General features: G+C 49.1%; 1 protein-coding gene across 1 annotated transcript in view; it reads right to left on the bottom strand.

The window, feature by feature from the left end:
- Positions 1–18,059, bottom strand: part of CAPN13 (calpain 13) — a 61,082-nt gene that overhangs the window by 19,645 nt on the left and 23,378 nt on the right. Inside the window, exons 7-14 of the mRNA XM_049652353.1 lie at positions 14,575–14,660; positions 10,882–10,956; positions 9,703–9,848; positions 7,942–8,084; positions 4,039–4,050; positions 1,648–1,847; positions 587–623; positions 172–228 (exon numbers count right to left, since the gene is read on the bottom strand). Coding sequence (XP_049508310.1) covers positions 172–228; positions 587–623; positions 1,648–1,847; positions 4,039–4,050; positions 7,942–8,084; positions 9,703–9,848; positions 10,882–10,956; positions 14,575–14,660 — 756 coding nt within the window. The remainder of the gene's footprint in view (positions 1–171; positions 229–586; positions 624–1,647; positions 1,848–4,038; positions 4,051–7,941; positions 8,085–9,702; positions 9,849–10,881; positions 10,957–14,574; positions 14,661–18,059) is intronic.

Raw genomic sequence — 18,059 nt, 5'->3', positions numbered from 1 at the left:
ATGTCTCCTAGTTCTGGTTTGGTAGCCCTATTAGTTCTGGAGACATCCAGGGAGAGAGACTGATAAAATGACCAACTACATCACTTTTCTTCTCTGTATCCTGATAAGGGCCTGGGATAAGTTTCCTTTCCTCTAGTCCCACCATCACTCATCCCATGCTAAAGACTGTACCTGGTGAGCGTATTTGTGGAAGATGCTTCCTTGGGAGCCATTTTCCAGAAGACTTGCCTGGATCAAAGGGAAAATAGTCAACATCAAATTTCTGTGGAAGGAGGCTACCTGTCTTGGACAGTGAAGGCACAAGAACCACTCCCCACACCTAGATCTGAGACAGAGGCTTCATCTAGCAATCGAATAAAATTTGTAGGGGAATGGAACACTGGAGTTTGTGGAAGAGGATTGGTTCCAGCCTGACACTGGAGGCTTGGTCTTTCCCCTCTGCTCTGCCCCTTTGAGCCATCATTGGCCCATGATGATGGTGTCTCTTCTCACTGGTCAGTGCTTTAAGGTAAGAAAGGAGACAGAAGTTCTTGGGCATGGGATGTGGTCAAGGAAGCTTGCCAATCAAACCTTTCCACATACCTACCTTTAGTGTTGTAAGGCTGAAATTGCTGCTCGGGTTCCTAGAAAACCAGGGAAACAGTGTGACAAAGGATGAAAAACTCACTATTTAAAGGAGGCTTGAATATGGAGGACACCTTAGGTGGCACTGGACATTTATACCAAGGATCTGAGTGGAGAGACTTCAGCACAGCAGGTCCTGAAGTGGGCAGCCATGATAGTCAGCAGACAGATAAACATCATAACCACATATCTAGTCTTTTGATTGGACATCGTCTGGTCTTCAAATTATTTAGCAAATGGTTCCTTTTCACAACCAAGTACACATGCACAATGACCCCTATTGCCAAGATGGCAGATAAGCTTTGTCTTATGTTCCAACTCTGGTGGCAGAGTGGCTATCTGGCATACTGGACCGAGGCCTCATCCAAGCTCAATTGTAAAGATGGCCATGATGAGATCAATGTCTGCCTCAGGTCCAACAGGGGGTAAGATGCCCAGCAGGGATATGTATTTGCTGATCCCAGTCTTGACCACTGACTTAGCAATGAAGACTCTCCATGATTGGGCTCTGTCTTTCAGGCCCATATTTCACTGTCTCCCTGATGTACCCCACCTTCTGGTCACATTTCAGACAACTGCCAGCCATGCCATATACTACCTTCCTGTGCATATGGCTGACATCACTTCTATTTCAATAGGCTCTATGCTCACCCACTTCCCTGATTCTGGTCATGCTGTTTTCTTCAACCTGCACTACCTTTTCCTTTAAACATTAGATTATGTTTTCCATCAAGGGATAGCTCAAATGTCATTTTCTCTAAGAAGCCTTCCTCAATCCCTCTTGCCAGATGTGGGTCCTCTTACTCTGTCTTCCCATGTGACTCTGCACTCCCACTGAGCAATGGCCACATCCTGCTCAATAGTCTACTTATTGGTAGAGATTCTCTTGCCACCCTTTGTGGTGGGCTTCTTGCAAATGAGCCCCCCATGTCCCCTGATGCAGTACATGCTGCACAGGATGACACAATGTGTTCTTATAAATTTAAGTGAAATAAAACAGTTTGAAACCCAGAGTTTCTGTACCTGTCATCATCTGGCATTTTCAGGAAGATCCGGAGCAAAAACTCAACTTCTCTGTATGTGGCGATGACCACCACGTAGGTCCCAGGGCTCAGACTGAAGTACTTTGTGAGGTTGCACTTGGTTTTAGAAACTATGCCCTTGACAGCATTTCTGAATTGAGAAAAGAAGGTGGGTGGCAACCTCTTCCAGAAGGGCTGGAACTGGAGGAAACATGAAGATGGTCAGAAAGCCCCTTGTGTGCATACGCCCAGCCCCCAGGAGAGCCCGCCACCTTCCAGACACCACATCATTCACCAAAACAGCATTACAGGCTCCAAAAAGGGTGACACTGCTTACCTGGACTTTCAAAATGCCACAGAGTTCAGACCGTCATTTAATAGAAACACTGACATCACAACGAGTGTAAAAAAAAAAAAGTACGGCACATGGTTTCACCTCATTAAATCCCACAGTAGCCTGGGTTTTGGGGTTTATGTCTCTGCTCATATATAAAGACTTCCATGGAAACTAGTGAAGTTGTTCCAACACTGAATGACTTTTGGAGCCCCAGAAGCCCCTTCCCTCCTGAACCTTCCGCAGGATGCTTTGGACTGTATATAGCACAGCAGAGTTGGACTCCTTTATTCCCTCCATTTCATCTTCCCAGCAGAGCCCTGGAATTTCTTCTCATTGGAGAATAATAGGTCCAGATCATTTTCCTTTTATTTCAATATTTTCTTAGAGATAAGACAATAAATATAATGCAGTTCCCATTACCAGATGTCACATACATATTACATGATAAAAACCCCTTACTAAATAAATTTTCCCCAATACAGTCGAGCATGGGGGTTCCATCTAGAATGGTTATGCAGCGTGAAATGATTATTTGTGAGCTCTGCCTTGGGGAAAAACAGGGAGAAAGGGAGAGTTTCTTTTCAGGGGGTGGAGACAGGGCTGAGCTAGGAGATGAGACGGGAGATAGGTCACTGTCCTGGGTGGGCAGAAAGGGCTGGGTGGAACCTCCACCGTGACTTTGCTGACACTAACAGTGATCCCAGTAGGTTTGGAGCCTCATTTGCTTGAGCCCTTGTGGCAAAAGCAATGATGGGAACCATTCTACTCCAAAAAGTCAGCACTGCCCTGTGGCTCTGGGTGTGTGTGTGCATATGTGTGTGTGCGCGCACATCCATGAGTGTGCACAGAAGTGTGTGTACCTCTTGCAGTCCAGAATTTCTCTGCTTCCCTGCTCGCCTCCCTCCACTGGACTCTTGCAGCCTTTTCCAGGCTCCCTATCTTTCAGAGCAGACTCACTCAGTGGCAGCAAGAAGCATGAGTAGGTTGCATGGTGGTCTAGTGCTCAGAGGACCAGCATCGAATTAACACAGGCCTAGTTGCACAAAGACCTGACCCTGTAGTTCCAGGGGTGGGTCTTGTACCTTTTCCTGGGCCAAGTCCCCACTCCTTTCTCCAGCTCTGGGAATTAAAACACTGATCTGTTCCTTGTGCCCGAGTGCGTCCCTTTGAAACCCTTTAAGAAGCTCCGCTTCCATGACCAGGGTGCCCAAAACCAAAATCAGATCCTAAATTCAACTCTGTGGCTAGGCCACTGGTATCAGGGGCCTCCTTGCTGCCTGCTTTCTGCTTGGGCTTCTGAGTATCCCCTGCTTGAAGATGCCCTGTCCCTGACCTCTCTCTACCTATTGGGGCACCCCTGGAAGGCCCAGAGGAGCTTCCCTGGACCCACCAGAATGCTACAGGGACTACCTGTTGGCTGTGACTTCATCTTGCTCCCTCCCTGCCATCCTTGGTCCCACACCTGCCCTGGCAGCAACAGCCCCACAGAGCCCACATCCATTTAAGGAGTCTGAGTGCCTGTAACTCCATCTGTCCTTCTCCATCCTTACTCTTCACTCATCCTGCACCAATGCGGGGCCTGCTTAGGAGAGGGAGCAAATTTGGTTGTAAGAGAAGCTAGATATGCCCTGAAGGTGCATTTGCAGAGTGTGTATCCTGTTTGTGGTAGATCTGGGGGTGACGAAGAACATGAGGCTAAAGTCCCTCTAAGATGCCATTAGCTCTGCTTCTTTTCTTAAGTGGGAAAGAAAGGGCTCCATCAGTGTTATCTATTGGAGGCCAAATGCTTGAGGATAGTTTTGTGGTTCCAGACCCTCTTAGATGTCAAACCAGAGAGCAACTCAAGGGGTCCAACCCCCAGAACAGGACAGCAAACACACGTCCTGCACTGTTGACCTGTTCAGAGATTCTAAGCTTGCATCCATCACAGGACATAACAAGAATAAATTTGCAGCCACGAAATAGCAAGAGATGTGCCAAAGTTATGGTGTTAGAAGAGGCATAATGCTTTACCGATGCACAGCAACAGAAGCAGGAGAAGGGGCTGAACCGTACCTGAGGGTCGACCTGTGGGGAAGAGAAAGAAAGGCAAACTTTCTAAACCAAACTCAGGGGCAAGCAGATCCCAACAGCCCAGCTCTGGACCCTGCATTCCTTCTTCCTGGGTAGCCAGCCTATTCCCTGCACCCCCCAGGGGACGGGACCATTACTCATCCCCTGTGCAGAGATGTGAAAGAAAACCTGATCCACTGTAGGTTGTAGGGGGCTCAAGGGGGAAGGAAACTCAGCTCAGCCAGGTGTGGTTACTCTTCACAGCAATGATGATAAAAGAGAAGGGAAGAGAGAGATGTTGACAGGGTTGGAGGTAAGACAGAACCTAGATCAGATGTCAGTTTCTCAACATCAGGAGTTCCAATGTGAAGAAACTTCTTTTATTTCATCATACCACTGAAAGATATGGTGGGAATTTGTTCTAGGCCCCCAGTGTTCGTAAGGAATGTCTGTGTGCATCTGAATTGGGAAATGCCTACTTTTAATCTTGAACTGAATATTGCACTGAGGACACAGCCCTATTTTCAAGCCACTCTGCCATCTGCAAGATGCTTCCGTGTAATGTGTTGGATTGTCATGGTGACCCTGAAAGCAGATACTGAGACCCTGTTTTATGGATGTAGAAATAGTTCCAGCAGTCTAAGTGGCAGAGAAGGGAATAAAGCAAGGTGCTTTGCTTCCTTGGTGATTAAGACCCACCACCCGGCAGTGTCTTCTGCAGTTGGTGTGGGTTTCGGTTCTTTTCCTCTGCTGATCCTGCCTAACACTACCCACCCCAACACACACAACCATGTGTACAGACCACCAGATTTTCCCAGGAAGACTTTTCTGGAGCCCAAGAATGAGCTGGAAGCTCCCAGCTTGGGAGAGCAGCTTTGGGGTGAAGATGAAATGACTTGTCCACCCTTGTCCTTTTTCTCTGTCCTGTCTTCTGTTTGCATACCACCCATGTTTGTTCTGATGCAAGGCAGAGCAGTGCTTCCGTAGGAGTTGGGAGTCATGGGACCATGCCAGGGTAGGAAGGCCATATACATTAGTCGTGCAAGCAGCACTGCCTGCAAACACCATCAGAGCCCTGCAGACTTCTGGAGGTCTACTTGCTGGCATGCACACAGCCTGTTTCTCAGCCAAACTGTGAAAGGAACCCAAGTGTCTCTTGAGCTGCCAAAGACTAGATGGTTCTCTGGTGTTCAGCTCAATCAGGATCCTGTAAGATCCATTGGGACCTCCTGGGAGCCTGAAGAGACCTCAGGTTTGAGTTCCTTTTTAGCAAAGTGTAGAGCTGAGAAATGCATCTCTGGCTGAAAAGTAGATAAATGGGCTCAGCAGTGTTTAAAAACAGATAGGATTATGATCTTTCCAGGGCTCCTGAACTGTAAAGACTTTGGGCAAACTGGTTAACACAAGGCTGCTATGATGTCCAGCTCTGGGGCACCAGACTCACAGGTGGCAATGTGAACAGCATCCCCAGTTGTGCAGTGGGGCAGCCCTCTTTCCCTCTGTGGGCTCCTGTCTCTCATCAGAAGAGGGGTGCAGTCCTGCTTGGTGCCCTGAACTATTAAACTATTAAATCCTGGCTGAGTAGACCAGATGCCTCCATTCCTTCCCAGCCCCTTTCCTTTGTTCTTCCCAGAAATAAGAGTTGGGGGTACTCTGAGGATGAGAATCCTCTCAGAAGGCACCTGAATCATTTGGGATTCTTGGCTGGAAGCAAGAGATACCAATCAGCGTGGGGTGAGCAGAAAGCCATTTATGGGAAGTCTAGAGGATGCAGCTGAGAAAGTGGGTGGGAAGGAGGGAAGACGGCTATGCAGCTGGACACCAGCCCAGGATCTGCCTACACTGCTGCTGCCGGGCCCCAGGATTTGCTGTACATAATCCCTCAGCTGGTTCTACCACTTTTAATGACTTCCTCAAGAGTCCAAACCCAGAGTGACCAAAAGGGGGGGTGGGCAGGCATGAGAGGAGCATCTAATTGGACAAGTCTGGCTCACACACCTACCCCATTTGCAGCCAGGGGCTGGGGAGAGAGAGTATTTGGTCTCTTTGGTTGCCGCAGTGGGGAATTAGGCCCTGCCTTCTACCAAGTGGAAGAGAGCGTTCAGGTGTCTGGTGGTGAGAAAGATGACAATTGTCCACTATTGCATCCTTAGATGTTCTTTTCCAGCCTCAACAGGTTTCAGGCACCTCAGAAGTACTGTGCCAAACCCCAACAATTTATTTTCCATTGATTTCATGCAACTGGGAAGCAGAAATGGGCTCAGAACAGAACCCAAAGGGCTCTCCTCCTTCTAGAGCCAGAATCATTGTTTTCCTTCAAGCTGGGAGCATCACCAGGAAAGCAAGTGCCTCCGCCTTGCTGAGAGACCCAGACTGGGGACCAGGAGCTCTGGTATCAAGTACCTTCCCTTCTAGCTGGACCTTGGGAAGGTCACTCTTGCTCTCTCAGCTTTGGCTTTCATATCTATAGAAGTAGTGTTTGAAGCGATAAGTGTGAACACGCTGAAGTACACTACCACCATGAAGTCTTCTCATTGGAGTGAACTACAGCCAGGACTCAGGACTGCTCCAGCATGAGCAGAGTACCCAGGATCCCTGCCTGTCATACATGGGTTGACCCATGGTTCTCACTGTTGCCTTAGTCTCAGTGAACAGGAATGAAGATTATTCCTAGGGATGCTATAATCAGAGCCCCAGCCACAGAGGCTTGGAGGACATCTGGTGCCCAATCCCCAGCTCTGCCATTAACTCTGACCATATCACTTCACCTTGCTGGGCCTCAGTTCCTTCAGCTCCACTATAAGGACAAGGGATCCTAGCATTTGATGGGTGTGGTATCATAGTTATCCAGGTCAGTCCATAGAGGGTGTGGAGCATATGATTTAAGAACCATACACTTTATCTTTGGGATGCGTTAATTTGGTGGGGCACCCAGGTGGATCAGTCCGTTAAGCGACCGACTTCGGCTCAGGTCATGATCTCACAGTTTGTGCATTTGGGCCCTACCTCAGGGTGTGCGCTGACAGCTCAGAACCTGAAACCTGCTTCGGATTCTGTGTCTCCCTCTCTCTGCCCCTCCCTGCTTGTGCTCTCCTTATCAAAAATAAATAAACATTAAAAATTAAAATTATTTGGTAAAGAAGGTGGGAGCAGAGGTATCAGACTTTCTTTAGTAACACTTTTAAGTAGTCTCAAAAAAACAAAAAAAAGAATTCTCCCATTAGCTCCTCCCAGTGGGATGGGTGCAGGCTGGTGGGTGGAAGGATGACCCCTCAGGAGCTGCAAAGCTGGTTGGGAGGGCCATGGGTGTGAGGAGGGGAGGCCAGGTAGAGAGAAAAACCTGGCTTTGGATGAGTGGCCAAGCAGATATTTGCAAGCCAACCACCAAGACTGGATTTTGGTCTAAATACAAGAGAAAAACATACCTCCTGGTTTTACATCCAGGATTTATTTTTTCCTTTAAACTCCTCCCAAAGTTTAGCCAATGATTCTCAAACTTTCATGCACGTAAGCAGCACCCAGGGAGCTCGTTACAATGCAGACGTTCAGACTCCAGCTATAGAAGTTCAGATTCAGAAGGTGTTGGATGGTCCTAGGAATCTGCATTGTTAAACAGTTGGTCTTGGACCAGACTACTTTTTGGATAACAAACATTTGGGCTTGCAGCATACCAGGAAATGCTGACAAGTGACACAGTTCGGAGGTGTGTCCCTCTGTGAACTTGGACTAGCCTGATCTCCTCTCAGGTTTTCCTGTAAATTTAGAGTTGAACCAGGTGAACTCTATAGCCCTTTGGGTTTTATGTCTGAGGTAGTTCATGAAATCTCCCAGCCTAGTCAGCTTCTCTCTCTGCACAAGGAATACACAAATGTCCGAAAGGGCAAGCCCCAAAGCAGGCTGCCTTACCTTGAATACCTTGAAGGTTAGTGGAAATTTCTCATCTTTTGCCTTTAAATTTTGCGGCATGATGTTGAAGGACATGACGACATTGTTGTCTTCCATACTCTCTGGCACAGAGAAGATGAACTGCGTGTCCCTCAGAAGTTCTTCTGCATGAGAAAGAGCAGTCACTGGAGCTCAGTTCAGCTCCTATGACTCCCAGATGGGGCCATGTTGGTTCAGAAAGCTCTGGTGGGTTGTATTGGACACTCTGGATTTGGAGACTAAGGGGCAGGCCCCAGGACCCATGACTACTACTTATAGCACAAGCTTCTTTGTTTTGTGACCCTCTGTCTCTTCCTCTTAAAAACAAGAAGGGGAAGAATATTCCCCACTGGGTGAAATGTTTCTTAAGGTTGAGGGCTATTTTTAATCATAAGTGGAATTTCAGAATCCTCAGGTATGTATGAGCTTACACACTGGCGATAACCATCAGAGCCTGGAAATGATGTCAATCCCCAAGCACCAGGGGAGACAGAGGAAAACAGGCAGAGAGATGGTAATTCATAGCACTCCACTACCCAAGCATGCTCCTCGGAGCCAGGGCAGGAGACAGAAGGAAGGTGAGGACTGTTAGATTCAGATACATGAAAGAATGAAGATAAGTCAAGATAGAGCTGAAATCAATACACATCCGCAGGTTCGGGTCACAACTGGGAAGCTCTGAGAGGGGAATGAGGAGACACAGAGGCTTCCTGTGAGGGCTAGACTACATAATGCATTCAAGTGTACTTAGCAGTGCAGGGCAGGTGCTCACGCACTGGCTCCCTTCTCTCTCTCTTGCAAAGAATCACTAAGAACAGCCCCAAGGTACCGTTTTGGTTAGTTCATTGATATGCACTATATCCAGGGAAGGGGACTTTGGCCCCACAGTCAGACAGATGGGGCTCTGGAAGGTGAATCAGTACATTTGCTACCCAAGTATGACTCAGGAGTTTCTTAGAGTCCATCCATGACCACCAGAAGTGTGAAGATCCTTTAGGTTGAAAACAGGGGCACCCTGGGGTCATTCAAGCAAACCATTCTCAACAGGCAGGTGCTGGGGAAAGGGAATGCTCATGTCTAGGTGCAAACACACCCACATTCACACTCACACATACGCAAACTTGTTTGTGTAGCTTCTCCTATAGACGATGTGTGAGCACGCTCAGGTTCATGTTCATAGGGAGCTATTTCACTCATCTGTGTCACAAATGGGGAGCAGGAGGTGCAGCGAGAATATGTGACCCTCCCAAGGTCACACTTAACATTTACATCAGGGGAGCCCAAAGACAGGTTCAGAGGTGCCCACCTCTGAGATCTCAGTATGCTGTTACAGGATGTACCAACCAGCATGGGACAGGAATATTCTCCCTTATGTCTGGATGGGGCAAAGTGATGGTTTAACCCAGGCCCCGACTTTTGTCCAGTGTTGTTTCCACAGCTCCCCACCATTCTGGGTAATGACTGAAGAGTGGTCAGCCTGTCTTTCTGGGAGGCATGTGGAAGTCAGTAGGACAGTGGGAGAGCAGGACAGGGCAGGGGAGGCACACTTGAGATTCTCCCACCCAGCCCACCCAGCAACTGTTTCCCTTGGAGAAACACAGCTGTCCCTTTAGGCTGACAGATTCCTCTCCTTTCAAGTTCAGGCTAATGGTCCAGAATCAAAAGCCACTGAGACTTGAAGCCAGGACTGGGCTAGGGCTGGAAGCTTCCATCTGGCAGAATCATTACCAATGTCATCACTACCTGTGGTGTTTCCTGGAACTTCATGGTTCTTAAACATCATTTGGGACCATCTTTCAGGAGGCATGTTTCCATGGTTTAGACTGACTGGAAATTGGTTACATACGTATAGGCAGGAAAAGTTGTCTTGGAAATCTTGACATGACATCCTGTTATAAACAGATACACATCATTTCACTGGTTTTATCCCTAGGGTGGGGGTTCCCATCTCCCCACTGTACCTTTGTCAATTCTAGTCTCCATGGACTTACCACTGTCCTACCCCAAGACAAGGGCCTCATTCTGGCTCATTCACTATCAAGTACCTTTCTGTTCCCTCCAGGGGTTGAGAGAATAGGACAGAATAAAATTCTGGGTTCTGCATGTCTCTCTCATGGCCAGAAGGATGGCTCTTGTCTCTCTCTGCTCTGGGTCCTATACACTGTTAAGAAACGCCTTTCCCTTGGTTCCTTTGCCAAATTCATTGCTGAATCAGAATAAAATGGGTTCAATACCTAAAACCCCATCTTGTACTGTGATTACAGTGGAGATATTGGAAATATTTTTCCTTTCTAATTGACATTTGTCTCTCGGCTTCTTAATAACTTAGACCCAGTCTCCTCTTCACGCATGCTAAATTTTATTTAAATATATTATTAAGTAAACCACAAACCTCAAAGGAAATGTCCGTATTATCCTTTAAGATGTGAACACATGGCAGAGAATGGGTTTTTAAAACATCTAGTCTTGCATAGCTGCTGGGTGAGGATATGGATGTCTCACTCAGAACTCTAGAGTCAGGGCTGGGAGATTAATACTGAATTGCTCTTTTGGAAGACTCTGGAACCCCAGGGTGAGACTGTAGGTCCTAATGGGATGGCGTAGAAGATACAGGCATGATAACCAGGCATCCTGGTTTTCAGGAAACTGTTGATTTCAAAGGTTTGGTGTCAGTATTCCCTTTTGCCATTAACATTTCCTGGAAGTTCTGATATTTCAGACTGAAATACCTTTCACACAAAGAGAAAGCACACAAATAATTTCCCATCCAAAGCTTTCATGTCTTGGTGGAAAAAACAGTCTCCTTCTACATAGGTCTCTACAAAGCTAATCTCTAGTCTCACAAAAGTGTAGGGAAAGGGGGAGGGATTGAGGGTGTGGGCAATAGTTAAAGTTTTAAAATGTAACTTTAAAAAAAAATACCAAAACTCGCCATCGTCCTTATTCTCATACAGCAGTCTTCTCCATTGGTGGTGGGTTTCCTGCCATTCTGGTGACCTGGGCACACAGAGACAGACCACAGGGTGAGATCTCCCAAAGCGTTTCACCTCAGCAAAACATGCCCCAGCAGAAGTCCTGTCCCTCATTCATTCTGGGGGTGCAGGTGGAGGGGGTCATTCTACCTAGTGAGAGGATTCGGTCATTCTCTGTAGGCTGGTGGCTCCCAAATTGTCCCCAGCACGATCCTCTTTCCTGAGCGTTAGATGGATACATGCTAGGGGCCATGCCACATCTCCACCAGAGCCCATAGTGATCTGGAAACCAACCTACCCCAAACCGTACCAGTCCTCTGTTTCCTCCCATTGCTCAAGTGGAAACTCAAGAAGCCACTTCCTCGTGCTCCCTGACATCCAAACAATCACCAGATAGTAATGATGTAGGATTCCACCTCTGAAACCCCTCTCAAAACTATCCACTTACTTCCCTCCTTCCTGCTGCCCTCCTAGTTCAGGAAGCCTCATCTCCTTCTTGGACTTCCCACCTCCCTCTCCATTCTGCCATCAAAAAGAATCTTTCTAGAAGAGAAATCAGATTCTGCCATCTCCCTGCTTAAAATACCTTTTCTTCTCAGGATGAAGCTAAACCTCCCACATCAGAACCTTGGCCTCTGCCTACCTCTCCAGCCCTACCTGAGCAGCTCCCTACTTCCCCACCCACCCCACACTTGAATTCTACCCTTAGATCACAATTGTCCTCATCTCCTTAGTAATACCTGTCCTGCCCCCACCCTGGCCTTCGCCATGAGGCTCCCTCTACCCAGGAGACTCTTCCTCCTTTCAGTCCTTTAACCCAATGTTATTCCTCTTTCCTCCTAAAAGGTACCTCTGCTGGGAAACCTTGACTGTTCCCCTGTGGTGTCTCCACTTCACCTCCAGAGTCAGTGTCCCTCCTTGGGACACACACGGCACCCTGTACCATTCCTGTCTCAGGACTTAGTGCCCTATGTTCTAGTGCTTGTGGATTTCTCGCTGTCCCTCACTAGACTCCGAGTTGCAGGAGCTCAATGAGCGTCTCTCACCATTACCTGATCACAGGGGCTGGCACAGGCCTTGGCAAACAGGCACGCAGCAGTTCTCTGCTTAATTTATACAGTTGTCCAGTTCATTGGGATCATGTTTTCCAGAAGCTAGTCCTAGGGTCTGTGAAGGAGGAGGCCCTCACAGGCAGAAGGGAGCAGCTGTCGCTCCCTCAGCCCCCTCCTAGTGGCAGAGACATGCGCATAAGCAACAGGCCCCAGAGGCACAAACATGCAATGAATTTATCTCTAGGAGGCTTGTACCGAGGGCCTGGGTCAGCTCTGTGCTGGAAAAACAAGGCAGGGACCACCACTCAGACTTCGGGCTTTCAGGCCGAGCCAGTCAGATGTGTTATTGTAAAATGGCAATTTTATAATTAAGTGATAATTTCATTTTCTGCAGTGTGTAAGGGAAAATAAATGTAGTGTAAATCAATATGCTATCGATTCACGCAAGTTTGCCTTTAAGTGTGTGCGTCTGAAATTTCAATTATAGCGGAGATTGGACCATTCGGCTCCTTCTATCCATTTTCACTCCTTAAAAAGTAGGGGGGAAATCGACCACCTGCATGGAGACTTGGCCCTGTTTCTGGTGGGAGATGGTGAGCCTAAACGCAGCCGGTGTGTGATCCTTCAGAGTTAGTGTGGCCAGGTGTGCTCCCGTTCCCTGCTCTGTACACGACTCCCCTGTCAAAGGGCCTTCACAAATCCTGTGCCCATAGGGTGTAAATCCAAATTTATGAGGTGGCATTGGGCTCTCTGGCCCCAGCCCCCAGCATTTCTTTTCCAGGTTCTGCTGCCGCAGGCCAGTTTGCTCGCCCCAAAGAACACACTGTAAGTGATCCCAGCTCAGCACAAGGTCTATACTTCCCCACCTTCCTGGTGACCTCTTCCCAGGTGAGTCATGCTTTTTTTTTTTTCTGTTTGAGTTCAAGTTCGACTCTGTGAAGCTTGCCCTGAACATGCCAACCCGTGGGAAGCTTCTCTTCCCTAATCTCTGGTGCCCCTTGCTGCCTTCACTGCTCATGAGATATTTAGCATAGGGGATGTGGGCAAATTATCAACTCAGTTAAATCTGTTGCCTCTTCTCCTATGCAAGGCACATGTGTCATTGACGTGTGCTCTTCCTTCACTACAACCCCAACAGCCAACCCAGAATCAGGGATTCTGCCAGTCACAACACCCCTGGGCCATATTGGCAACTTGGGGTAATGACTGAGAAGAACTGGCAAAGGCCAGAGGTTAAGATTTACCCTGGGGGAGGAAGGAGGCTACCCCAGGGAAAGAGGAATGAATAAAGGCAAGATAAAAGGAGAAAGGGGAACAGAGAGTAAAAACACAACGCTCTCCAGTGGTTCCTGCTGTTGCAAGTTCATCCCCCTTCTGCTGAGGGGATTCAGCAGCCCTGTTCTCCAGGGGGCATCTGAGACCCACCAGGTTCCTTCTATGAATCCATGTTGCTTATTCCCTCCCTTCCGCCTGCCCCCCCCACCCCAATGGACATTAATCTTATGTTTGCCAAGTGCCCACGTGAGCTAGCACACGCCAGCTGTTGGGGCTCAAAGAGGATCAGAGTGACCCTTGCCACAGACCAGCCTGTGGCATCATGCCAGGTTCTGGGCAGCCAATAAGCAGGACAGGGACACTGGCCAACTCTGTGTTTGCCTTCCAGAATGCACTTCTCAGTGTATTGGTTTTTACTGCTCATTGGGTCCTGTTCACCTGTTTGTCTGAATGCTTTGCATTTCCTTTCAAGTCTTCCTCTCTTTCCCACCACTTCCCCTCCCCTCGCCCCTTGCTGGCTGCCTTGGGAGCAGGTAACCTGTCACTGAGTGACCTATCACTGGCCATCTCATTCTTAATCGGCAAGGGGGTGGGGACCAAGGATCAGTCTTCTTGGCAGCTGAGAAATGCTAGCCTCGTTCCAGGGAACCACTGGCCACAGAGCTGGTCCCCATTGGCCAGCCAGGTCAAGAGAGTAGCTGCCTGCGACATAGCCAATGGGCATCTGACACTTACCTCCATTCACTTCTATGAACAAGCTTGAGTCCAGACATCAAGTGGGAGTCCAGATCAGTAGGGAGGATGGACAACCCAGGTGGCCAGATCTTTGGCTCAGCTCCCCAACTGCCCCCCAAAATGAAGTCTTTTCCTCATGGTGTCATCAGGATCAGAATCACATGGGATCCCTTTATGGGATGAGGCTCCTCCTCTCCATCTCTCTCTGCCGATAGAACCTGGCTTCTTTCCTACTCCCTCCCCAACCCTCAAAAAAAAAAAAAAAACCTAATTCTGGGTATGTGGGTTCACGGTGCTGGACTGTAACCTTCTGGGGGATAGATACTGGGTCTTGTCGTCTGTACATATCCCACAGTACACAGTGCACTTAGTGCAGAGAGCACACAGTCGGTGTCTAATAGATGCCTGGTGAATGGCATCATGGGAATATGATTTGGGCCCACAGCCGCACACCGGTGTGAACCAGACAGGCCTGCAGTGAGATCCACAACAGGGGAGACAGAGGTCACCCTCTGGGGGCGGGATGTTCTCTGCATACCAGATCTTCAGGAAGGGTAGAGACAGGGTTTCAGAAGCCATACCCGTCTGCCCAGCGCCCTCTCCATTCCGTGTTGCCCCAGGGGTTCCACAGGCGGATAAGATCCTCCCAGCTCCCCCGGTACTGAATCTGCAAAGAACAGAAAAAGAAACTCTCAGGACTCTCCAGCAAAAGTCAGCAGAAAGAGGGGATATGAATGCAGCTGCTTTTTACCTCCAAGGACTAATTTAACTTCTGACCTCATTTGGCTGCAGCCAGAAAAAAAAAAAATTGAAAGGAAAAAAAAATCAATGTGTCTCTGCTGCCTACGTGGGGTGGGAATGAGGGAGGAGGAAATGGCCCCTCTCTCTGCTCAGCACCTCAAAGGGTGGGCACAGCTTCATCATCCGTATTGGTGCCTCCTGGAATGTGGGCTGAGACGTCAGAGCAGGTCAACAGCATGTGGTGCTACAGAGGGGACAACCTGATGGGTCCCCAGCCTCCTGCAAGTCCTGTCCCCACCGGTCTCTCCATTCGACAAACAAGGCTATTTCCCTGCCTGCGGCCCACAGGCAGCTGTGCCAGGGTCTCCTCGGTGTGGTCCTGAGCGACAATGTGGAGGCGGCAGACCAAGCAGGAGCGGGATGGCCTGGGGGGCAGGAGAGCCCCTCATAGCTCTTCTCAACCTGCACCCTGGCACTGCCCCAGGCCCCCATTACCCGGCCTCTGCCAGCACCTCGATGGGCTGAACTTCTCTTCCTTCCCCAGGCACCTCCTGGTCACCAGCTCCCAGATACGGAGGCCAGCACACGTGCTTCTTCGGGCCACGGAGGCCAGAGGGCAGGACCGTTGACAAGTTACAACGGAACAGTTCCAACCCTTTGAACCTACATTCCCAGATCCAGAAGCCCTCGGCCTGGTGGGGGGAATTAAAGCATGGTGCTGTTGTAGGCATGACACTGATCTGTGCTAAGGTCGTCTGTGGAGGCCAAGGCCTGCAGGGGTGAGAGAAGGGCCTCACTTGCTCAGTGGTTCCAGGTCAGAGGCAGCGGACAAAGCCAGAGTGCAGGGTCACCATATGGAAAAGAAATCCGCATGTGAAGCCGGGCTGGGAGCCAGGTGCCGGCTGAGAGCATTACATCCTTCACCCCTCACCCCCACCCCCCGCAGTGGATGTTTATAGAACCCTCGTCTTGCACAGGAAGAAACGGAACACCAGAGAGGTTAAGCAACTTTCCCCAGGCCACAGAGTTAAGTGGCAGAAGAATTCTCACTCCAGCCACTGTCAGTCTCCTAAGCCCAGGCTCCTGATTTGGAGATGGGAGCAGATAACGGCTTCAGCAATCCAGGGCCAGCCCACTCTCTGGTGGGGCCACAACCCTGACCTTGCATCTCACCCCTGGGTCACCTGGCCATGGCCCATGTCATCACCAACAGGGCAGTGCCATGAAGGAGCAACGCAGTGAGACAAGGGTCAAAGAACTTGGCTTGGAGAAGGTTCTTTTCCATCCACTTCTATCTGGCTGGTGCCGTAGGGGAAGGTGCTTTGGCTTTTAATGCCACATGGGAGAGGAGAGGCTCCTGGCACATGCTCGGGTTTCCCACCCCTCTCTGTCCCACCCCTAGGCACTCTAGGCTTTGCACACACAGTCGATTTATTAACTGGCAGTGCCTGATGGAGCAAGGGCATGAAAAATGGTTGCCCGGTGGCCCAGAAAGCTTAATGAGCCACCCTCAGTGCCTAACATAGTCGGGGCTCAGTTGGGCACAGGGGAAACGAACGGCCAGTGAGTGGAAGGAGCCGTAAGCAGGGCTAAATGAGGCATGCCGATAAACACTCACCCCCTTGCCCAGGGGAGGCAGCGTGGAGCTAGGTGCATAATAAAATATGCCAATCTCATTTATCTTCCTGTGTCCCGCCGGAGGAGGATGAGCAGATTAAAAAACACACTGCATTTATGGGCTGGTTTAATCTTAGCACTTGTGGTCAGTTGTCACCTCCTCTTTCTGGAGGAGAAATCTTTAACCAAGTCGAATTCCTGGGCCTTGGCAGGGAGGTTCAGGAGTCACACTCAAGGCCAAGGTCACAACTACCTCTGAGAATGAGCACTTGTTTCACTCTCCTGGCTACTTACTATACCCCTGGCCCTGGTCAGTTCCCTCAGAAAGGGTATCCCTGGGTGAGAGGTGACCCGCGTTATCTAGTGTAGGATAATATTGCCTCATGTGTATTCTATTAAATGCTAGTTCTGCAAGCTGTTAATAATTCTTCTGAGAAGTGGTTTCATGATTAATGGTAGATTAAGACCAAGCTGTCCCTGTATTGTCAGTACTGGCCTCCTTAGAGCCTTTAACATGCTAATATCCACTGTGAATCTCCAAGGGGATATAGTGAGCAGCATTTCCCAAGGGTATTTGGAAAACTGCTTTCACAGAGGATCTCACCAGGCTGGACTCCTTACAGCACATGCTAGGAGGTGTTAGCAGACCCTGAGTGGCAGGAGGGGAGGGAGGGGCAGGGGGGATGGACCATCCAGGACAAACAGTTTGATGGCCAACACCAAAGGGGAGGTGTCCTGTTTAGACCACTCACTGTGCTATAAGAACAACTCCTAGTGTGTGCTGTGGGGGAGCCAACATTCAGGCTATGAACAGAACCATCAGGAGCCCAAACCCTGATTCCCGTATTCACCTGTATGGGCTTAGCCCTATGTGTTCACATGGTCACTCTATAACCTGGCAGTCACTTTTATCCCATGCCCAGCTCTGCGGGGACACACATTCCACGGCCATCTGGACCTCTTAATTCACAAGTCCCTTCTCCCCCGTGTTCAGAGGAGAAACATAGACTGTCTCCATGTATAAATGGCCTTTTCCAGGAGTGGCAGAGACAGCATGCAGGTACCATGGCTCCTTCATTCCATGCCCAGCACTGTTATCATTCTTCGATCACAGCTTTTCCACTAAATCTGGAAGCAGTGCCACAGTCTTGTTCACACATAATCCAAGCAGCACTGCCAATGGATCCAGGTTGGCACACGAGAAAACCGATTTGCTACCCGTAGCCTAGACTTTCCACACCTGGGACAGGGAGTCGTGGGAAGCAGAGTGTCTGTATATGGCCTGGAGTGACGATGGTACTGGCCGTCCCCACTGAGAATTCTGAGACGGCCTTGGGAGAATTCAGGGGAGGAGAGTCTGGGGCTGCTGCGTCTAGGATCTCTTCTGGCCAGGGTTAATCAGGACAACCTCCTCTTTGCTTGTGGGAAGAAATGGATTTTGAGCTCCTCGTATACATTCTATGATGGAGGCGGAGGTTCAGTGACATCATCTTCACAGGCCAAAGACAGATGCATTCATTCACTCATGCAAGTGTACTCATCCATTAATCCAATGAGCATTTATTAGGTACCTACTGTCTCCCAGGTGCTGTGCAGAAGAAGCATTTTGTGATGGATCTCCTTAAGGAGAAGAGTATAAGGCAGAAGATACTATCTCTGTTTTGTGGAACACTTGCCAAAACACAAAACGATGAAGCAACTGACCTTA

Source organism: Panthera uncia, assembly GCF_023721935.1.
Source record: "Panthera uncia isolate 11264 chromosome A3 unlocalized genomic scaffold, Puncia_PCG_1.0 HiC_scaffold_12, whole genome shotgun sequence".
In the NCBI taxonomy this organism is placed as follows: domain Eukaryota; kingdom Metazoa; phylum Chordata; class Mammalia; order Carnivora; family Felidae; genus Panthera; species Panthera uncia.
The sequence above is the reverse complement of the archived record's forward strand: the minus strand, read 5'-3'. Positions and strand labels throughout refer to the sequence as shown.